Source organism: Mixophyes fleayi, chromosome 10, assembly GCF_038048845.1.
Source record: "Mixophyes fleayi isolate aMixFle1 chromosome 10, aMixFle1.hap1, whole genome shotgun sequence".
NCBI lineage: Eukaryota > Metazoa > Chordata > Amphibia > Anura > Limnodynastidae > Mixophyes > Mixophyes fleayi.
This window is the reverse complement of record NC_134411.1, coordinates 70,976,855-71,001,543: the sequence shown is the minus strand read 5'-3', so window position 1 is coordinate 71,001,543 and position 24,689 is coordinate 70,976,855. Positions and strand designations below refer to the sequence as shown.

The 24,689-nt window shown below is 41.7% G+C and overlaps 1 protein-coding gene across 1 annotated transcript in view; it reads right to left on the bottom strand.

Annotated features, from left to right (window-relative positions):
- NOD2 (nucleotide binding oligomerization domain containing 2) overlaps positions 1–24,689 on the bottom strand; it is a 92,102-nt gene that overhangs the window by 32,114 nt on the left and 35,299 nt on the right. Inside the window, exons 4-8 of the mRNA XM_075188860.1 lie at positions 20,909–22,703; positions 17,582–17,665; positions 640–723; positions 300–383; positions 138–221 (exon numbers count right to left, since the gene is read on the bottom strand). Coding sequence (XP_075044961.1) covers positions 138–221; positions 300–383; positions 640–723; positions 17,582–17,665; positions 20,909–22,703 — 2,131 coding nt within the window. The remainder of the gene's footprint in view (positions 1–137; positions 222–299; positions 384–639; positions 724–17,581; positions 17,666–20,908; positions 22,704–24,689) is intronic.

Sequence of the window (24,689 nt, the reverse complement as noted above, 5' to 3'; positions counted from 1 at the left end):
AATCTGAAAACCCTAACATAAAATACTTTTGAACAATGCATAAAAATGCACCAAACATACTTGTCTCTACTAAATAATTATTCATGAATTATTAATGATTTAATCCTAATTAAATATCAATAATTAATTATCCTTACCTGAGCCATATCATACTCTTGCTGTCTTGTAACGCATCTGCAATAGCTTTTGCTCCAAGATCGCCCACTCGATTTCCCCAGAGTCTGGAAGTGGATCAGTTGATTATATTATCAACATCAAAAATTACTATATGGTTACTGTTAATGATTTCTTTTACTTACCCTAGGTATCTAATTGATTCATTTTCACTTAGCCCTTTGGCTAGTATCTGCCCACCAACTTCAGTGATAAAGTTATTCCCCAGCCTAAGAAGAAAAAAGGTGAATAACTAGTACTAAATCATTAAATACCAAACGGGGACAAATTTGCACAACTTATATAGCAATGTTTCCAATGTACTAGAAACATTGTATACAGATTTTTTTTACTGCAGTTTAGAACCAACGTGTAGCATAAAACACAGACTATTGAAGGACAAAGTGAGAGTGGGTGAGAAGACAGGAATAGAGGGGTCTGATGGTTAGGGAACACACCCAAAGTGCAATTATACATATTCTTTACCTTAAGGCCAAAAAGTTCTGATTGTGCTTCAACAGGATTGCAATGGAATCCATGCATTCGTTAGTCAGTTCATTGTTGAATAAACTAGGAAAATCAGGACCAGCGATTAGGAATGCTAAACAGCTTTATTATGCATTACATCAATTAAATACTAGTAAATTCCCACAGATACTTTTACAGGCCCAGTTTACTGAGTATTATGTCTGCAAAGTTGCCTAATTTCCATGGATAATTATACATTTTAAAAAATATATTCCTGGTAAAGTTTTTCCATGGAAATGACCTTATTTTTTATTATCTATCAAATGAACAGTATCTGTACACTTGATGTAAATTCACAGTTTACATTGATTCTGATGTAGTTAAGATGAGTATTTTAAATACAGAAAATACATTATAATCAAAATCAGTCAACATGCAATGACAGGTGTTACAGTGTACCAAGGTTCATGTAGGCAAGAGCAAGCAAAATCAGTAGCAGATCACTTTATAATACACAAGTGATGTTAATATATGTATAAACCCCTGTTAATAATATCTCTATAAATAGCAAGCGATGATGTCATCATTTCATTGTCCATTAGGAAAACTTGTGCAATATACTGAATAATGCGCTCTGTAGTATAAATGATTAATATTAGAAGTCACTTCACCTCACTGTGAACTGTACAGTACAAAAGCACTCTGCCAACAACCTCATACTTTAATATGGTCACAGAACCCCTCTGTGACTTCTTATAACTTACAGTAGGGAGCACATTATCTCATATATAATGAATCTAACAATTCTATAATGAGATTTAGAATAGAGGAATTTGAAGCTGTTCAAAGAATTTATGGGCAATGTCTAAAGACATCCTTTGAAATAGACATAGAAGACATTGTTACACGTTTATTTTATTATAGTAGATTAATATATCTGTGGAATATCATTATTTTAACTAGGGATGTGCACCGGCGACTTTTGAGGTCTCGTGTTTTGTGTTTTGGATCCGGATTTTCGTTATTTTTGGGGTTCGGATTTGTCTCGCAAAACACTTGACGAAAGGTCTCGGTTCGGATTTAAGGTTTTGGATTCGGATTTTTTTTGAAAAAAACATAAAAAGTTTAAAAATCAAGTTTTTGGGCTTATTTTCACTCCTAGGCTATTATTAACCTCAATAACATTCAATAACAAGCATTTCCACTAATTTACAGTGTATTCTGAACACCTCACAATATAGTTATTAGTCCAAAACATTGCAACAAGGTATCTTTCTGGACTGCGTAGAGGAGTGGGTCACCACAATATATATTAAAAACCCTGAACTTTTATGATTCGCACCAATAAATGTACCTGGACTGCGTAGAGGAGTGGGTCACCACAATATATATTAAAAACCCTGAACTTTTATGAATCGCACCAATAAATGTACCTGGACTGCGTAGAGGAGTGGGTCACCACAATATATATTAAAAACCCTGAACTTTTATGATTCGCACCAATAAATGTACCTGGACTGCCTAGAGGAGTGGGTCACCACAATATATATTAAAAACCCTGAACTTTTATGAATCGCACCAATAAATGTACCTGGACTGCGTAGAGGAGTGGGTCACCACAATATATATAATAAGAAAACCATCAACTTGTTTGATTCGCACCAATAAATGTACCTGGACTGCGTAGAGGAGTGGGTCACCACAATATATTAAAAACCCTGAACTTTTATGAATCGCACCAATAAATGTACCTGGACTGCGTAGAGGAGTGGGTCACCACAATATATATAATAAGAAAACCATCAACTTGTTTGATTTGCACCAATAAATGTACCTGGACTGCGTAGAGGAGTGGGTCACCACAATATATTAAAAACCCTGAACTTTTATGAATCGCACCAATAAATGTACCTGGACTGCGTAGAGGAGTGGGTCACCACAATATATTAAAAACCCTGAACTTTTATGAATCGCACCAATAAATGTACCTGGACTGCGTAGAGGAGTGGGTCACCACAATATATATAATAAGAAAACCATCAACTTGTTTGATTCGCACCAATAAATGTACCTGGACTGCGTAGAGGAGTGGGTCACCACAATATATTAAAAACCCTGAACTTTTATGAATCGCACCAATAAATGTACCTGGACTGCGTAGAGGAGTGGGTCACCACAATATATATAATAAGAAAACCATCAACTTGTTTGATTCGCACCAATAAATGTACCTGGCCTACGTAGAGGAGTGGGTCACCACAATATATTAAAAACCCTGAACTTTTATGAATCGCACCAATAAATGTACCTGGACTGCGTAGAGGAGTGGGTCACCACAATATATATAATAAGAAAACCATCAACTTGTTTGATTCGCACCAATAAATGTACCTGGACTGCGTAGAGGAGTGGGTCACCACAATATATTAAAAACCCTGAACTTTTATGAATCGCACCAATAAATGTACCTGGACTGCGTAGAGGAGTGGGTCACCACAATATATATAATAAGAAAACCATCAACTTGTTTGATTCGCACCAATAAATGTACCTGGCCTGCGTAGAGGAGTGGGTCACCACAATATATTAAAAACCCTGAACTTTTATGAATCGCACCAATAAATGTACCTGGACTGCGTAGAGGAGTGGGTCACCACAATATATATAATAAGAAAACCATCAACTTGTTTGATTCGCACCAATAAATGTACCTGGACTGCGTAGAGGAGTGGGTCACCACAATATATTAAAAATCCTGAACTTTTATGAATCGCACCAATAAATGTACCTGGACTGCGTAGAGGAGTGGGTCACCACAATATATTAAAAACCCTGAACTTTTATGAATCGCACCAATAAATGTACCTGGACTGCCTAGAGGAGTGGGCACTGGGCACCACAATAAAATATATAAAAAACCTTCAACAGGTCTGCATTACACTACACATACGGCTGCTCCTCCATCCTCTCCATCATATACATGTTGGAGTTTTAGCGTGTGACAACCTCTTGTTTTTGATAATGTCAGTGCATTTTGAATATTTTTCAATTTGCCCCACACCACTGAATGTACTTTATCTATGATACGCATCTATCTATCTTGACTGCGTAGTGTGGTGGCCCCGGTACACAATTTGGTACCGAGGCCACAATATAATTAAAAAACCCTCCACGTGTCAGAATTCCACCAAACAAGTATCTGGACTGCGTAGTGGGGTGGCCCCGGTACCCAATTTGATACCGGGGCCACAATACCTCCTCCAAACATGGTACAGACAATTCGTCATTGAGATCCCATCAAGTATGTTAAAGACAGACAGGGTCGAAGTGTTATTGGTTGACTTTGTAAACCAAAAAACTGTCCCTGTTGCACATAGTCGTGCAATGAAGACTGACTTTTTCATTTAAAGGCACCATCTTTCAAGTGTAGTGTTTGTAAGTCTAAGTCATATTATACTTTTGGTAAAATTGGTTTATTTTGTTCCTCTTTATGGTAACTACTAATAGAATTAAAGTATTAAATAGAAGCGGCAGTTCCTCTTTATGGTAATTAGTAATAGAATTAAAGTATTAAATAGAATTAAAGTATGAAATAGAATTAAAGTATTAAATAGAATTAAAGTATGAAATAGAATTAAAGTATTAAATAGAATTAAAGTATTAAATAGAGTTGTAGTGTGGTATAGATAGAGTGGTCCCCACAATATAATAATAAAACCCTCAACTGGTCTGAATTCCACCAAACAAGTATCTGGACTGCGTAGTGTGGTGGCCCCGGTACACAATTTGGTACCGAGGCCACAATATAATTAAAAAATTGGGCATCAACTGTCACCGTTGTTTAATATCTGATACACCTAAATATGGACTGCACAGTGGAGTGGCCCCGGTAGTAAATTTGGTGCCGGGGCCACAATACCTCCTCCAACTTCCAAGTGTAGTGTTTATAAAGACAGACAGCGTCGAAGTGTTATTAGTTGACTTTCTTAACCCTAAAATTGTCCCTGTTGCAAATATTCGTGCAATGGACAGTTACTTTTTTATTGAAAGACTCAAGCTTTCAAGTGTAGTGTTTATAAAATATAAACAACAATACAGTAGTTTTAGAGCACGTCAATACCTCTTGTTTTAAATTATGACACGGCATTTTACTTTTGGTTTAATTTCTTGAATTTTTTTAAATTTGGTTTTACTTTTTGAACATGGCAAACGACTGTTGATTGGTCATATAATGCAAAAAAAAAAGTTCCAAGATGGAATTGTCCTTGGGCCCTCACACCCACCCTTATGTTGTTGAAATAGGACATGCACACTTTAACAAACCAATCATTTCAGCGACAGGGCCTACCAAACAACTTTGGCTGAAATGATTGGTTTGTTTGGGCCCCCACACCAAAAAAGCTATTCATCTCTTCCTGTACAGACTAAACAGGCTCTACTGAGGCAAGATGTCGTCCTCATCCTCAACCTCTGATTCCTCTCCCCCTACAGTGTGTACTTCCTCCTCATCACACATTATCAATTCGTCCCCGCTGGACTCCACAACCACAGGTCCTTTTGTAGTATCTGGAGGGCAGTGCTGTACTTCATTGAGGAATTGATTATTCATTTTTATAAACATCATTTTTTCAACGTTGTGAGGAAGCAACCTCCTTCGCCGCTCACTGACCAGGTTCCCCGCTGCACTAAAAACTCTTTCCGAGTACACACTGGAGGGGGGACAACTCAGGTAAAATAGAGCCAGTTTGTACAGGGGCTTCCAAACTGCCTTTTTTTCCTGCCAGTAACAATATGGACTGTCTGACATGTCTACTTGGATGGTGTCAGCAAAGTAATCATCCACAATTTTTTCTATTGTGACAGCATCCAATGCAGCGAGAGTAGACATGTCTGCAATGGTTGGCAGGTCCTTCAGTCCGGACCAGATGTTATCAGCATCCCCGCCAGTGCCTCTTTTGGGAAAACTGAGCTTTTTCCTCGCAGCCATAGATGTGGAAGAAAATGAGGGTGGAGCTGTTGGCATGTCACGGTCCTCTTCAGAGGACAATCTCCTGACCAGCAGCTCTTTGCACCGCTGTAGACTTGTGTCCGCCGGAAACAGAGACACAACATACGCTTTAAACCGAGGATCGAGCACGGTGGCCAGAATGTATTCCTCTGACTTTAAAAGAGTGACCACCCTCGGATCCTGGCAAAGCGTACGAAGGGCTACATCCACAAGAGCTACATGCTTGGTGTAATCGCAATGGCTTACCAGCTCCTCCCTCACTTTCTCCAGCTGCTTCTGCAACAGCCTGATCAGGGGAATGACCTGACTCAAGCTGGCAGTGTCGGAACTGACTTCTCGTGTGGCAAGTTCAAATGGCTGCAGAACCTTGCACAACACGGAAATCAGTCTCCACTGCGCTTGACTGAGGCGCATCCCCACTCCTTTGCCTATGTCGTAGGTGGCTGTGTAGGCCTGAATGGCCTTTTGCTGCTCCTCCATCCTCTGCAGCATATAGAGGGTGGAGTTCCAGCGCGTCACAACCTCTTGTTTGAGGTGATGGCAGGGCAGGTTCATGCTTTTTTGATGTGCCTCTAGTCTGCGGTAGGCACTGGCTGAATGCCGAAAGTGTCCAGCAATTTTGCGCGCCACCGCAAGCATCTCCTGCACACCCCTGTCACTCTTGAGGTAATGCTGCACCACCAAATTAATGGTGTGGGCAAAACATGGGACGTGCTGGAAATTGCCCATATTTAATGCCCGCACAATGTTACTGGCATTGTCTGACACCACAAATCCCCATGAGAGTCTAAGTGGGGTAAGCCACTGGGAGATAATTTCCCTCATTTTCTCTAATATGTTGTCAGCGTTGTGCCTCTTATTAAAGCCTGTAATACACAATGTTGCCTGCCTTTGCACGAGCCGCCATTTTGTAGTTGCTGCTACTGATGCAGCTGTTGCTGCGGAAGGGGATGCATCTACCCAGTGGGCTGTCACAGTCATATAGTCCTTCGTTTGCCCAGAACCACTTGTCCACATGTCCGTGGTTAAGTGGACAGTGGGTACAACCGCATTTTTAAGAGCACTGAGGACACTTGATCGTACTTCTCTGTACATTTTTGGTATCGCCTGCCTAGTGAAGTGGAATCTCGACGGGATTTGGTACCGGGGACACAATACCTCCATCAACCCTCTAAATCCCACTCCACTGATGGCAGACACCGGGCGCACGTCTAACACCAACATTGCAGTTACAGCCGCAGTTATACGCTTTGCAATAGGGTGACTACTATCGTATTTTGTGGTCATGGCAAACGACTGTTGGACGGTCAATTGTTTTGTGAAAGACTTAGCGGTCTTACGACTTCCCCTCTGGGAAGATGACCGACTAACAGCAGCAACAGCAGCAGTGGCAGTAGTAGGCGTACCGCTGCAGGATTCCTCGGATGAATCCCGTATTGAGGAGGACTCAGTCTGGCTGCTGACTTGGGCTGCAGGACTGAATCTGATGGAGATTGTGGAGGAAGTTGACGAGGAGGGTGTTGCTGGTGTGTATCCAACTGGACCACGGGATTTAGGTGTCCCTGTACCGATGAGGGTCCTAGCCCCAGTTCCTGAACTAACCACTGAACTATGAAGGTTATTCAGGTGACGTATAAGGGAGGATGTTCCTAGGTGGGCAAGATCCTTACCCCTGCTTATTTGAGCTTTACATAAGCTACATATGGCCATACATTGGTTGTCTGGATTTGGATAAAAATAACTCCAGACCGAAGAGGTGCATTTTTTGGTCTTCTGACCAGGCATGACGATGGGCTTTTTCATCCCATGGACATCAGCTGTTTCCCCCCCTGGTGCCTCATTTACAATAACCACATCACCATCCTCATCATCAAGTTCCTCCACAGCGCCAGCTACATCATCAATAGCCTCCTCCCGAGCCACCTCTTCCCGTACAGTGATGGGAAGGTCAGGCTTGACAACCACCAACATCCTTGGACTCGCCTTGTGGATTTGTGATAATTTCTCTTTAGAAGGCAGAGTTGTTTGCTGTTTTGTTGCTGACAGCATAACTCTCTTCAATTTTTTGTAGGGGGGGGGGGGGGGAGGAGGAGGGCTAAGATCCGTGGGTGAAGCTGGACCACTAGTCATGAACACGGGCCAGGGCCTAAGCCGTTCCTTGCCACTCCGTGTCGTAAATGGCATATTGGCAACTTTACGTTTCTCCTCAGATGATTTTAAGTTTCTCTTTTTGCTACTTTTTCTTAACTTGGGCTTTTTGGATTTTACATGCCCGGTACTACGAGATTGGGCATCGGGCTTGGAAGACGACGTTGATGGCATTTCATCGTCTATGTCATGACTAGTGGCAGCAGCTTCAGCATTAGGAGGAAGTGGGTCTTGATCTTTCCCTACTTTATCCTCCAAATTTTTGGTCTCCATTATATGTAGCACAAGATACTGCAGAATGTGTGAACTTGGTAATATTGCAGTACCAATGGACTTATACTGCTGGATTGGTTTTGCAAATTTGGTTATAATTATTATATATTTTATTTATTTTTTAAATTTTTTATTTTTTTTTACTTTTTTTTTATTTTTTAAAAACTTGGGAATAATGGGGAAATAACTATGCCCTTAGAAGCACAGAGCACAGGACACAGCACCACTGGACTGAACAGGACACGGCACAGGACCCAGCAGCACTACGGAACTCAGCAGGACAGAGCACAGGACACAGCAGCACCACTGGACTGATACTGCAGAATGTGTGAACTTTGTAATATTGCAGTACCAATGGACTTATACTGCTGGATTGGTTTTGCAAATTTGGTTATAATTATATATATTTTTTTTTTAATTTTTAATTGTAATTTTTTTTTTACTTTTTTTTTATTTTTTAAAAACTTGGGAATAATGGGGAAATAACTATGCCCTTAGAAGCACAGAGCACAGGACACAGCAGCACCACTGGACTTTTACTGCTGAATGTGTGAACTTGGTAATATTGCAGTACCAATGGGCTTATACTGCAGGATTGGTTGTGCAAATTTTGTGGTAATTAAAAAAAATTAAAGTAGTTTTTGGTATTTTTTTAAAAAACTTTTTTTTATTTTTTTAAACACAGGGGAATATTGGGGAAATAACTATGCCCTTAGAAGCACAGAGCACAGGACACAGCACCACTGGACTGAACAGGACACAGCACAGGACCCAGCAGCACCACTGACCTCAGAAGGACAGAGCACAGCACACAGCACCACTGGACTGATACTGCAGAACACAGCACAGCACAGCACAGCACAGCACAGCACAGCACAGCACAGAACTAAACAGCACAGCACAGAACTAAACAGCACAGCACGAGATCTACCAGGACAGAGGACCACCTAACACACCCTCCCTCTACCCTGATCAATGCCCGAGTGAAGATGGCGGCGACTAGCGGGGAATTTATAGGATCCGAGTATCGCGAGATCTGACAACGGGATTATGAGTCAGAGCCTCAGTTTCAGATTTGAATTTGGCGCCAATACCCGGATCTGTCTCGGATCCGACTCGGATCCGCAACGTTCGGGTGGGCTCGGATTTCATAAATCCGAGTGCGCTCATCCCTAATTTTAATTGGCTAGTAGGCTTGGCAGCAGCAAGACGTGTTTGAATGAAGAGAATGTCACTTGAGTGTCACATGATCATCTTATCATAACTGATTAGTGAATTTTGAATTGTATAATGTAATTCTTCTGAAGGTATCCCCTCCCGTTAGTAGAATTTGTAATACTTTAACAAACCAACATAAATTGGAAGTTCCATTTTAACTGCCTTGAGGCCAAAGTTTAATTTGAAAATGGAAAGTGATGCCAATAGTATGACGTGCAACAATTCCTTATGTAGCTGAATGGACGAATACAAATGTAGGTAAAAGAAAAAGGGGAAGCCCAGGTAAAAGCTTCAAAAGAAAATAGGAAATAATAGAAAAAGAAAGTAAAGCTATGTCTGATGGGTGGTGCATGAAACATGTATATTGTCTGAACTTTCAAACTCCGATCAAAGTCAGAATGACCATATAGTTAGTGGAATGGAATATTACAGAATTTTTGGATTTGTGATGCAAAGGGGGGTATTCAATTGTTAGCGAGATCCCCGGAAAAACGAGCGCTCAAAATATATTAGCGTTAATACGGTAATATGCGTGTAAATACCGTTAATACGGTAGTTTACTCGCTGAATTTCAGGAGCTGCGAGATGAAATTCAGTGAGTAATTACCGTATTAACGCTAATATTTTCTACAGCAAAATCACTGGGTGCTCGAACACCAAATATTGATTTAAATATGCCAGTAACATTAAAAATCTCCCATTTTACTTACACAGTGATATGGCTACTCTCACAAAATGTCAGAGAGATTCCCAAATTTCTAGGAGTCTCTCGGACACCCAGGAGAGCAGCAAGCTCTCCCGCATCCTACCAACTTCCCTAGTGAAGTGGTTGGGGGTGTGGCTTGATGACGCAATTCACAGAAAACCACTTTATCCTAGCTCCGCCCTTTGCAAAGTGATGCGACGTATTACGGCATTGCACGGGGCAGGAATGATGCAATTCCCAAAGCCACTCCCCTATAATCATTATCAGGATCTCCCCTCTGGGGATCTCCTAGAAATGCGATCTAAAATGTTGGCAAGTATGTCATAGTATTGACTCAAAAATATTGGTATTTGTGAAGATACCGGGTTTATCTGGCCCAGTGCTACCCAGTACCTTCTAGGATTCGTATGGTCACTCAGGCAAAATGCAGTTATAAAAATACAACAGTATATTTATTGTTATACAAACAACACTAGAATATTATATACACACAGTAAATAAATGCCAGTCAGATTTACCACATCATCTGTCCCTTACCCCAATAACTTAAGGAGATATAGTCACCTGCTGTCCAGACTTCATGACCCATGGATCCCTCTCAGCTGCATATATAGACTTGAGTTAGAAAACGACAATTCAAAACTCCATCTTGCACCTTCCTGAATGAAATCCAAGCATGAGCACCCCTCCCCCCTGGAGTTGTTCCTTATATATCACAGGTCTAATTTCCACAGTCTTTCCCCTCCCTGGGCAAACCCCTGCGTCTATTCTACTTAACCATTGGTCAGTGCTGGACTAAAGGGGGGGGGTTGGACAGGGGAGTGAAGATGAGCTGTCCTTTCAGAGAACCTCCCCTGTTAGATGGCCTGTCTTGACTAGCCTGGTGAGAACAATGGACACTAATTAGTTTTCCTACTCAGGCACATGGCAACCTGATCCCTACCCATAATCCCCCTGGCTTTACTTTAAATACAATGAATAGCAACCTTACTTCAAGTTATCAATATACAATAAACAATATACATATGTACACTGAACTACAATGTCCCCTTAGCCACATGTTATTGGACAATGCAGTTATAGTCTGGTGAGCTGGGGAAACAAAAGAAGGCTATAAAAAGTATTTGCTATAATTCACATATCACACTCGTTTTGTCACATTCCTCCCCTACTTTTTTTAGCCCTTGTTTCCCAGTGGCTCCCTAGCCCCAAGTAATCATTTCTTACAAGTCCAAAGTTTCTGGCCTGCTGTGGTTTCTCCTGGGTCTGATGGTAAGGTAGATAGCAGTACACAGTTCCTCTTTCTCCCACCAGGGTCCCATGGCTGCAGGCATATCTTCCCACCCAGCTGGAGTGGGGGTTTATGCTGTCCTGTGTCATAAGATGAGTCAACAATAAAACTGGGCCACTCCGGTGCACACATCCATGGTAGGAGAGTTGTAGTCCACCATCCCTTGGGTGCCTTGTCCACCCTTAATTGCCCAACTGAAAATAGTCCCTTGGCCTGTCCTTTGTTTCTGGAGGCCATGCTCCCCTCCCCCACATATCCGAGGGAAAACTGCCAAGTGGCAGGAAAACTTTCTGGCACCTTGTCCGTTTGTTTCTGGCAAAGATCCAATCCCCCCTCCCCCAAACACTCAAGAGACAACTGCCCAGTGGCAGGCAAGCGTGGGGGCTCCATTAATTCTTTGCTTATGGGGAATCCTCTGTCCCCCTCCCAAACCACATGTGGGTGCCCCTGTAAGTATGTTTGTGTGCATCTCCCCTCCCCTGCTACCACATCCAACTGTTGCACTACTTCCCTCGCCTCTGGCGCATCGGGGTAGTGTGAATCCTCATTGGACACAGACTTGTCCTCCTGGCAGCAAAACAAAGTGGATGGTCCAGTGCAGGCCTCTGGTATTGGGTCCTGGATTCCCAGATTTGGAGCTGGAGTGCGATGCATCAAAGCTGGTGGGGCTGGTGAATCTTGCTGTACTGGTGCCCTCTCAGACACCCACTCAGTCAACATCTCCTCATCTGCCAATTCTGCATAGGGGAAGGCATAAGTGTAATTTTCCCAGGGCCCCATGGTAGTGGCCTCTGACATGACAATTCCTTTATCCTCTCCCATTAATTCTGTCCTACAGTCTGTAAACATGATTTCTGCTGAGATCATATGTTGCGCAAGTTTATGATTCTCTTCTGTCACAATTGGGTAAAGCTGTACATCACTTGCCCCGGAGAGCACACATGCGGTATCCTGCGTTACTTCATTAAACAAATTCTTTTCAGGCACAACAGGGATGGATAACTGGTCTTTTCTGTAATTCTGTTCTAACTCAGACACAGTCTCAGGTTCCAATAACACTGGCAAATTATCAGAAGATGCTACTACATGGTACTTACTTGGTAGCTCTTTTCCATCCAAGTCACCAAATGGGAGAATTTCTCCTAATCCTTTCTGAGTAGTCAGATGTACAACATCCTCACCAAGCAGTTCTTCTCCAGTCTCCCCCAAGATAGTAGCTTGGGCAACTGTATTTAATCCACTGGGATGGACCTCCCCCTGATTAACAGACTGAGCAGCCATCTTTTTAGAGTGTGATAAAAGATATTCCAATTGGCATTTTTCAGTATTCACTCGATAACACTGATCCTGCCACATTTCAGTGTCCGTAAATCCTTGCCGCCATACCTCATCCTCTGCTTCTTCAAAACTCTGTTGCAGACATTGCATTTGTTCCCAGAGAGGTATGTGGGGACCTAAAGTGAGCATCCATTTTCTATAAACACTAAAGGCATTGATGGGATTCTCCTGATCTTTTAACAAACGTTTCAGGATATCCATGTGTGTGCTGTACAGGTAAGGTACACCCCGGATCTGGCATTCCACTATCAGCTCCTCCATACTCATTGTCTCTAGTGGATCTGTAGAATCTGCTAATGGGACAGATTCTATTAATACATTTGCAGGGGATTCATCAGGCATGTCCCTGTGCTGTAATAGTCCATTTACGTCTTGTTTGTACTGCTGATTATTGTTGTATCTGGATTCTCCCTTGGCCAGATTCTGCATAGTACAAATAACTTCATGTGTAAAATCATCCCATGCTGGTTCATCCCGAAAATTACAGGCACTTGCCTCCTCTTTCAACATTAGGAACACATCCAACAGGTTCTCCAATTTCTCCTGTAGACTGGCTCCTTCCCACATAATAATCTTTGGGCACTCCTCATCCCAATAATCCAAAATGTGCTGCATTGTGGTGGGGTGGTGCAACACATCCATATCCCCATCCTGCAGACACTGCCACAGTCCTTCATCCCAGTACGCCTTTCTCCTGGGTGTACTGGACTGCTTCATCCCTTCCTTTGGGAACTTTTGCAACACTGGGCTGTGACCTGCTCTCTTGTTCCTAGAGCTCACACCCATTTTACTTCCAGGGATCACCTCACTGTGATTTCCTCTCTTTGAGACACGGTTCCATCTTCCGCTCTCCTCTGGCGGGGTGCGCTTCCCCTTATCAAATCGGCACTTAGACGGCATCTTCCCTCGCCTAAAGCCCACAACGCTTTTCGTGACACTTTCTACCTTAAAGCCTTTAGGAGTAAGTTCAGGATAATGTGGTAACTGGTTTCTAGTGCTAACTGCTTTGCAGAGCCCTGGAATGTATCACGATACAGTTCCCCTGCAGCTCTACCCAGATAGGACCTGGGACTGAGTGATCCCACTGCTGCCACCAAAAATGTGAAGATACCGGGTTTATCTGGCCCAGTGCTACCCAGTACCTTCTAGGATTCGTATGGTCACTCAGGCAAAATGCAGTTATAAAAATACAACAGTATATTTATTGTTATACAAACAACACTAGAATATTATATACACACAGTAAATAAATGCCAGTCAGATTTACCACATCATCTGTCCCTTACCCCAATAACTTAAGGAGATATAGTCACCTGCTGTCCAGACTTCATGACCCATGGATCCCTCTCAGCTGCATATATAGACTTGAGTTAGAAAACGACAATTCAAAACTCCATCTTGCACCTTCCTGAATGAAATCCAAGCATGAGCACCCCTCCCCCCTGGAGTTGTTCCTTATATATCACAGGTCTAATTTCCACAGTCTTTCCCCTCCCTGGGCAAACCCCTGCGTCTATTCTACTTAACCATTGGTCAGTGCTGGACTAAAGGGGGGGGGGGTTGGACAGGGGAGTGAAGATGAGCTGTCCTTTCAGAGAACCTCCCCTGTTAGATGGCCTGTCTTGACTAGCCTGGTGAGAACAATGGACACTAATTAGTTTTCCTACTCAGGCACATGGCAACCTGATCCCTACCCATAATCCCCCTGGCTTTACTTTAAATACAATGAATAGCAACCTTACTTCAAGTTATCAATATACAATAAACAATATACATATGTACACTGAACTACAATGTCCCCTTAGCCACATGTTATTGGACAATGCAGTTATAGTCTGGTGAGCTGGGGAAACAAAAGAAGGCTATAAAAAGTATTTGCTATAATTCACATATCACACTCGTTTTGTCACAGTATTGCTAGAATTTGAATTTGAATTAGGAATCATAAATTATCATGTTTAGTATTAGTGTTCTTTAATTGCATACAATAAAGGATATGCCCTCAACACATAAGTTAATTTGCAAGTGATGTTTCTCCATAAATCACCTATACAATTTAAAATGTATTACATAAGTAGGCTTTATATTCACATAAGGATGCAGGGTTATTTAAAAACTCTGCTTCATAAAAGAGAAACTTGAATTCCAAATAAATTTCACCTTAGAACCAAACATTAATCAGATTTATATGTACAGCAGACATGCCTCCTACATACAACTGAACACATAACTCCCAATTTAGGTGGGGAAAGACCCTATTTGTGGGCTCTGTCCCACTCCTGAACAGGACAGCTTTGTTCTGCTTGGGGCACAATGTTGGAAGGTAAATCCATTCACTCTGAATGGGTATTTTTGTGGATAAAGGAGGAGTTTAAGGGGCGGCCCAGCAGCCACGCCCTACTGTGTCACGATGATGCGGATACGCCTCCTTTCATCGACTGTCCCACTTTGAAGGACTCCGGTGTTGGGAGGTATGTGAACATTAAACAGCTATATGAGCAGACAACATAACTAAACATATTTCACATGTACTGTGTGTTACAGCTGTATTGTTTCTCCAAAATTCACTTTATTTACATATCTGCATGGGGTAACCAACGCCTGGGCAGCTATGACTATTCCTGAGTATTAATCACAGAGTGGACAATGAATGTAATGTCAGAAGCATGCTCCGTGTGCTGCTGATAATCATTCTGTGACAAAATCGAGCTGCTATCTTTCAGGACATTGGCTGTGAATAATCAGATGTACCCAGTATTATAGGAACATCTGTCCTCACCAGTTCTATGACACAAATAGGGTGGGGCACAGTTTTGTATGTGATTTTTTCTTTCTCAATAATGGAATGTATATTATTAATGTTACAGTGCACTTAGGCTTTTGTTTTATTAATGTTAGATATTTCAAAACTATATTTCAAATGGTCTTTAATAGAAACAAATGTGTTTAAAATGTGCACTATTTTACTTTACTTCTCTGCCCTCTAAAAGTCTTTTATGTTTGAAAATAGGCGTTACGTACTTTATTACATGATGTCAAGAAATATATTAGAGGGATCACATGATGTGTCTTTACTGTTCAGGAACTGTACATGTTTCAGAGACCTTTCACCTGTGACATACCCAAAGGTATGCAGAATGCGGTAACAATACTGTTACAATAACAGCTATTTTTCTCAAACTTATATCTTAATTAAAATGCAATCACAATTACTGACTATTTAACAGGGAACTACAGTGAAACATACCTTGTTTATACTGGCTTCCCCTTCTCTGCCACTGATTTATTTTATAATCTCATATGCCTGAGCCAGTGATTGCACATGAAATGTTCTGCTCACTTACAGTTGACTGACTAGAGGTAACCACAAAATATCATCGGGTTGGGTACGGCTGCACGATGACGAAAAATCTGACAGCGAGAAGACCAGCAAGAAAAAAACTATTTCATGAAAAAACTACATCAATATTGACAGACTTACCTCAAAAACGACTCTGCAGATATCCTATGGAAGCAGAAGGATGACAGGACCTCCTTCCGACTGGCCAGCTCTCCGGCACCACTGTTTAAAGTCAATGCGACCGGAATGAATTAAAATTTAAAGCGGCAATGTCGGGGCCACGCAGGATAACTGTTTAAGCAGTTAACCTGCCTGGTCCCGACATTGCCGCTTTAAATTTCAATTCATTCAGGTCGCACTGACGTCATACACTACTTCCGGAGAGCTGTCCATTCGGAAGGAGGTCCTGTCAGCCTTCTGCTTCCAACGGATATCTGCAGAGTTGATTTTTAGGTAAGTCTGTCAATATTGATATCGTCTTCTCGTTGACGGATTTTTCGCTGCAGAATCGTTTACCACCGATATCATCAATCAGTCTTTGCAGGGAAGCTTTCCTAGAAGAGCCTGGTGGAGTATTGTTTTAATGAAAAAATAAACATACTGCTTCCAATCTTTCAACTTAACACAACAAGTTTTGGATAATGTATATATACTACCTCTTTCACACATGATGAAGTGCATACATTCCCCAAATCATGTTGTATAAAGTTTTAATAAATTACAGCATCACACTTTTAAAGAATGGAAGTAGTCTGTTTATTTCATCAGTAGAGTCTCAGGTTCCAGTCTCCGCCTCCATTCTATGGAAGAATGCTATCAGCATTAATCGCCTGTCACTCCCCGGATGAGTTACTAGTAGATGATAGCAGATTGTCCCCCTTTTCGTCACCTAAGCTGCCCACACATGGGGCAATTTGGACCGGCCAATATAATTGTTCTGAATAAAACTGACCCCCCAAAAAGTGTATGTTTGGGCCTAAAACAAGCAGCCTTCAAAACTAACAGCTATTTGGAACTGATCTGACATTGATTGGGGCTGCACACTAAATTAGCCCCATGATTTTCATATGAAAAGTAGATAAAGGCAAATCTGCCTATTAATCCTCACCTTATCATATATACAGTAGTTTGAATATTCCTACTGTCTTTATGTAGCAGCATGCTTATTAATAATTACTTTGTGACTGTGTTTTGTAACATATGTAATAATATTCAATGCTGGATAAACATCTTAAATACAATTTTCTAGGTGTATTATATTGGTGTTGATTCCATTAGCCTTGTGACATATCCATGCTATAAACAAGGCACACCAGTCACCAAGTTTCTGTGCAAACTCCTATTTTTTATGGTTTACAAAAGAAGGCATCCTATCTGTGAGATTAGTCTCTTTATACATTGCACCCATGACATAGGTGGCACACACAAATGGTTACCAGGCAGAAAAGATCTTACTGTGACACATACAAAGAAGTCTAGCTATTCACAATGGCAGCTGGTTTCATTAAGCAATAAATTAGTGAATCATACAGACAGTTTAAAGAACATGGACTGCACAAAGTTAATAAGTTCACAAGGCAAATGATGTACAAGGTTAGGTGGATGATGGCATGTTTCATTTACGTCACAAGTACTTACGCAATCTTCTGGAAGTTTGGCCACTGTAGAGCATGCCGCATGAGACTGCTGAGTCCCTTGTCAGAGATATTATTATCTCTCAAACTGCAAGAGAGAATGTTGTTGTCAATCTGATTGGACAATAACACATACTTACCTACTTTCTTCAGCTCCCTTCCGGGAGCCAGCCAGTGGAGGGGGGCGTGAAGGGGCGGGGTGGCCGAAATCGCGTCATTTCGGCCCCGCCCCCTGTGACGTCATGACGCAAATTGCGTCATTTGACAGCGGGGGCGGGGCCAAACGCCGCGATTCACCGGGAATCGCGGCGTTTGGGATCTAATTCTGCCCACTTCACTAGGAAGTGGGGCACTTCCTAGTGAAGTGGGCAGAATTCGGGAGATTGCCACACTCGCCCGGGAGTCCGGGAGACTCTCACAAAATGCGGGAGTCTCCCGGACATTCCGGGAGAGTTGGCAAGTATGCAATAACACAGCAGTTCATCACCATCAACATTTACTTATAAGGTGCTACAAAGGTGGAGTGCCAGAAAATTGGTATTACAAATCATACAACAAACAAATCATACGTAGACATAAAACAAGGACATACAAGGATTGCACAGAAGATACAGACATGAGACAGAGTGCTTAGAGGACCCTACTCATTAGAGCTTACAATCTAGATTTAAAGAGTAATGCTGAGACAATAGGAGTTAGATGGGATGGTAGCTGGTAGTGCCCAGAATAGTGTTAGGCTGGGGTAAGATAGGCTATAGTGAAAAGGTACGTTTTGAAGGTAAGGTTGAGTAGCTTGAATTGGAGTTTGGAGAGCCAGTGTAAGGAATTGCAGCAAATGTGCAACTTCAAGAGAGGAAGATCAGTCTCACCACAGAATTTATGATGGATTGGGGTGGGAAAAGACGGGGGAGAACAAGACCAGATAGATGGAGTTTGCAGTAGTCAAGGCAAGGAAATAATGAGAGAATGGATGAGAGTTTGCATAGTGTCCTGAGAGAGAAAAGAGCTTATTCTGGCAATGTTTTAATGGAGGAGGTGACAAGACAGTGCAAGTTACTGGGTGTGTGGAGTGAAGATAATGGTAGAGTTACAGATAAGACCAAGGCAGCCATCATGGGGAACTGGGGAGAGTGTGATGTTATACTGACTCTGGGAGGAGGGAAGATGATAAGCTCAGTTTGTTAAATGTTAAGCTTTAAATAGTGCTAGGATATCAAAATAAAGATGGCGGGAAGGCAGTTGAACACATCAGATAAAGGTGAAGAAGAGGGACCAGGGAAGGAAAGGCTGATTTGTTGTCATTTGCATAGCAGTAGTGGAGGCTAAATGGGTGTATTAGATAACCAAGAGAAGAGCTGAGAACATAGCATTGAGGCATTGAAGGAGGGTTTAGTGCTACAAAGGCCAAGGGAGTAAAGGGTGTGCAGGAGAAGGGTGGGTGACTGTATCAAAAACAGCAAAGAGGTCAAGAGGATGACTATAGAAAAGTGACCCTTGGACCAAGCTGTGAGCAGATCATTGGTCAATTTAATGAGGTCAGTCTTGGTGGAGTGTAGAGGCCCTGTAGGGTTGTAGTAGAATAGACTTAGCAGTATATTTGTTAGGAGTACTATGTCAGTAGAGGCCTAAGAACATATATCTTTACTTAAGGGATATTCTTATGGATACTATATTAACCTACAATGTCTGAGTACAGAGTGTTTGCTCAACAGTGGGTGGCTATTCTTTTTGGTTACCCATATTTCTCACACCCACCACCTTCCTATATTTAGTCTAAATGTCTTGAAATTTATATCCTATTTTGTGTCTCGATGTTGTATAAAATGGCCCAGTACCAGTAAAACTTCAGCCTCATCCTTGTATGTACAGTGCCATGACCAGGAAGAACTGTTGACTTATTGTGACCAGTGCATAGTAGCTGCTCCCAGATCAGCTTACATATTATTGATTGATTTCCTCAAGAAGCTAAGTACAATGCAGTATCATTATTTTATTTAAAGTGTCCATATTATAACACCATTGTAAACTGGTAAACCTGTTTACTTGCGTAAGGTGCTTGTTCCACACTATTTCCTAATCATCCTGGGCCACCAAAGCTCCTATTCATGCACCAGTTACCGTTTTTGACATTGTCTTCTTTGTTTTAATGTTCTAACAACATAATCAGCACATTTGCTCTCCAGATCCATGTTTGATGGGATAACAGAGGCATATTTTTTATAATAGATCTACTCCTGTGCTGCATTTTTGTTTAGCTATTATCTCTTGCTGTAGTGCTTGGTAGTAAAGCCATCCAACCATATTGCTCTTGACTGCTACTCAGCGTGCGATTTAGGGTTTTGCAAACTGCAAAATAATCCTGCCATTTGTATCTGAAAATAGCATCTGGTGTGTGGCAGTTTGCAAACGGCATAAAACAAACGCACATTAGTAAATTTTCCACTAAATGTTTTTGAAATTTTACCAATAGTAAGCAAGCCGCTTGTTATTTAGCCAACATTATTATTACCATTTATTTATATAGCACCACTTATTCCGCAGCGCTGTACAGAGAACTCACTTACATCAGTCCCTGCCCCATTGGGGCTTACAGTCTAAATTCCCTATCAAACACACACAGACAGAGACAAACAGACAGACTGAGACAGACAGACAGACACACAGACTAGGGTCAATTTGTTAGCAGCCAATTAATCTACCAGTATGTTTTTGGAGTGTGGGAGGAAACCGGAGCACCCGGAGGAAACCCACGCAAACACAGGGAGAACATACAAACTCCTCACAGACAAGGCCATGGTCGGGAATTGAACTCATGACCCCAGTGCTGTGAGGCAGAAGTGCTAACCACTGAGCCACCGTGCTGCCCGTTCAACATATTTATTACATTGCTATCCAAACATGCCATTTGATATTAACTTATCCCTGAAGTGAAGTATTATTATAAAGTATTATTATATTGGCAAATCCCCTCATCATACTAAAATCCCACCTCCACCAATATACTGCACTGCTCTTCTGAACATCATTGATGTATTATATAACTTCTGAAAGTTAGGTGACATTATCACAGGCTTTAATGCTAAACTATTTTGCCACACACATCCCAACAATACAGTTTGTGATGTAAAAACAGTTCCAGGTAGAAGGTCCATAAATACAGTTTTGTGATGTCATAACGGCACTTGCGCCATGGATAAATAGTACAGAAAACTGCCTCCTCAGAGTTTAATAAAAGGTGCAATTATTTTAGTTTTGACCTCAAACACATAAGGTAGTGTAACTTGAAGACAACAATGTATGTTACAAAGAATAAATAAAAGCACACACTTACTACAGAGCGTGACAAATGTGAAGACAGGGCATCAACTGCTCAATTCCCATATCACCAACAGAATTGTGATCCAGCTGTATACCAACTGGGTTCTTTAAATGTTTCAGTACATATGCCAATGCTGTGCATTCAGCAGGACCGATCCCACAATAAGTCATCTTCAAGTGATCAACCGTTAGACCTTGCACTGCCCTCTCAGATAATGTAGCGTTTTGCATTTCATATATACACTTTATGAGCCAGACAAATTCTGGCATAGCATGCATGCCTTTCTTTTCTCCCGGCACAGCTAGTGGTATTGACTTAAAGTGTTTTTGGATACCTTTAGCCAAACATCTTTGAATAATTTTACATTTCTTAGGCAGTTTTTCCGACCGCCATGACTCAAGCAAATAATTATAAAGCACAGAAGAGAACTGACCAGCAACAAAGGTTGCAGTGATCTGGAGATTTCGAGTCTCTATGTTCTTTATCATAGGTTTATTTTGTCTCTGCATAATTGGCTGTAAACATGGTAAAAGAAGCCTTGGTACATGTGAATCATTATTTGATTTTCTGTTCCATTTAAATAACTGGTAAAGAGAAGATGAGTCAACGGCATCACTCAATGTGACGTACAGTGCTGCAAAAAAGCACTGGAATGTGATATGAAGGAATTCATAATACGTAGTAGAAATTAGTTCTCCATCTGAAACGTTCTTGGAAAGGACAAGAAACCCTAAGGATAGGTCATCTTCAGTAATCTCTGCTTTAACAATATCTTGTTGGGAAAATACATACAGTCCTTGGCAGAGACCACTGAGAGATATTTTACCAAGGTGACTGATTGAATTCAGTCTTTCAGAGAGAATGTTCTTTTTTATCTTTGAACTTGTAGAAGAATGAAGGAGAAAATGTTTTAGAGCTAGAAAGTACATATCAGTCATAGTCTGGGGTGTTTTGTTACCACAGTCAATGAGTTGTCTATGGCACTTTGAAACTATCCAACAAAAAACTGGAATGTGGCAAAGTCCATGAAGAGAAGAATTGGCTTTTACCAAATTGATGAGGTCTTCAGATGCACCTGGGTGATGCTTCTTCAAAAAAAACTCAATCCCTTCTTCTGAAAATCCCTTCAAATTAATTTCTTTTTTGACATATTTCCGCAAATCCGCAGTCACTGTATCGGGTCTGCTGGTTAGTACTTTTACACAGTCTTTCAGCAAATTTCCTTGAATCAGGTTAAAAACAATGTTTGCTATACTGGTAGGTTCAACAGGAGAGCAGTGCTTTATATTATCTGTGAAAGCACACTTGAACTCGTCAAACCCATCAAAAGTGATAAGTACTTTGCTAGGATTGTCTAGAATGAACTGGAATATTCCTTCCTGAAGTTGTTCTGGTGGCCAACAACATTGCTCAAACAGAAGTGTTTTTAGAGAAATTGACTTGTCAATACAGCACAACCTTCTACAACTAAATGGGAAGATGAAGCAGAATTTTTGATATGCCTGACCTTCAGCCCAAAGATGTTGAATATGCTGAAGCAATGTACTTTTACCACTTCCTGCATCTCCAAGTACGATAATGGTGTCTGCCTTTTCATTAATAAGTCCTTGAGCATTGAAGATATCAAGAAGGCCCTGGATCTGCGAACCCTGAATATGTTCTGACATGCTTGAAGTTTTTGGTATCTCCAGAATACTCTCTGTATAGATGTCCTCCAAACACATGTTCTCTGATCCATCGTAGGTGCTGAGGAAGCGTGTCTGGGCAGAAATGGTGGTTTTCAATTTCTTCTGATATTCCAGACAAACTAAGAAAAGAAAATATGTAAATCAAAATTATTAGTAGCAGTGGTGTACATTGAAGGGATCATGATACAAACAAATGGCAGACAGGTTCCAACAAAATTATTCTTACTATTTTATTGGCAATGTATCAACACTTTTCTAGATGTTGTGGTGAATGGAAAAATTCAGCAAAATAACAAAAGTATGTATAAAAATGTTTGAAAAAGTGCACACTAACCTCTTGGCCAGGTGGTTAAGTTAAAACGAACCTTTACAATTCTAAACTATTGAGAAATACAAAATATTATAAGTAATTTAAATATAAATATAAACTATAGTTCAATATTCAATCCACAGCTATTTCTGTACTATGATCTACAGGTAGTGGACAAAAAAGGAATCAGTTGAGTAAATGTGAGAAGGGGACGGCTGGCAAATATTAGCCCAGGAATTAAGACTGGACTCAGCAGCCTATTAGGAACATTTTAAAGGAATAAACTTGCAGGTGACCCAGTGCCCAGCCCAAGGTAGCCCATTTTGGGACCGCCCTGGGGGGCAGATGCCCCCGTGCAGCCCAACCCAGTCTGCCCCTGAATGTGCGAGACCAAGCACATTAAAAGTAAAGGATTCTCTGGCGCTCACTGATCATTTCGTGGCTGGGCAGGATTATCTCTGTCAAAATGAACCTCCTCCCTAAGCTCCTCTATTATTTCCAGACCCTTCCTGTCCGAGTTCCCCTTTCAGATCTGACATCTATCCAAAAATGTCTCTCTAGGTTTATCTGGAACGGCCGGTCTCCCAGAATTAAGCTGGCTCTCTTAAAGAGACCCACCAGAGCTGGTGGTAGGGGTTTCCCGGATTTGAAAATTTACTATTGGGCGGCTCATTTGAGCCAGATCGTAGCCTCCTTTGCCCCCCCCGCGGCACTGTCGTGGGTTGACATCGAATCCGCTTATCTTAATTTTCCAATCTTGTCCTGTATATGGGGTCTCTCAAAACAAACTAGATCTCCCCTTACCTCCCAATGCCCTACCCTTCTATTCTCAGCTGCAATATTGGAGACCTGCCGACCCCATCTCAAGATACCGGTGTCTTCTCTTACTGTCCTACCTCTTTGGGGTAACCCTGCCTTTCCTCCTGGGCTCTCCTCTGACTTCTATAGTCCCTGGGTCACTGTGGGAGTTCGATTTGTTGGAGACCTATTATTCCAGGGGGCCTTTATCTCCTGGGATGGCCTACGCTCTTAATATCCAAGGCTCCATCCTAAATTCTACGAGTATTTCCAATTACGACACTTTGTGGGCTCTCTCCTCTTAGGTCTCCCTTTGAATCCCTATGTCTCTCCTCACCCTTGGGTAGGGGCATGATTTCCTCTATCTACAGCTTATTCTCAATGTACTTTTACCTCCGGGCGGTAGGCATGAGAGGGAGTGGGAGAGGGATCTGGGCCCCCCCCAGAGGAGGATTGCTGGGAAATCATAAGGGATCAAGTTGCCACCAGCTCTATCTCCACTTTGGTAAAGGAGAACGCATATAAAGTATACTATAGGTGGTACTATACACCTGACAAACTCACTAAAATGTTCCCCTCTAGTTCTCCATTATGTTGGCGGGGTTGTGGCCAGCTGGGCTCCTTTCTGCATATCTGGTGGTCCTGCCCTAAAATATCCTCCTTCTGGGACCGAGTTAGGACCCTCCTCTCCTCCCTCCTTCCATGCTCTGTCCGGAAAGACCCATGGTCTTTTCTTCTCTGTTACCCTTTGATTGAGGATGATAGAGAGTCTGCAAAATTGGCCTCCCATGTCCTGGCTGCTGCGCGATGCCTAGTAGCTAAGTCTTGGAAACGAGTTGATCCCCCCAGTATGGCGGCCCTGCGATCCTATATCTGGTTTATTGCCCGAATGAAACAGATTACATACCACCTGCATGATAAGGATGATACATTTCACCAGGTTTGGGCCCCTTGGCTTTACTTATAACCCCTTACCTCCTGTACCATCTCCTTCCTC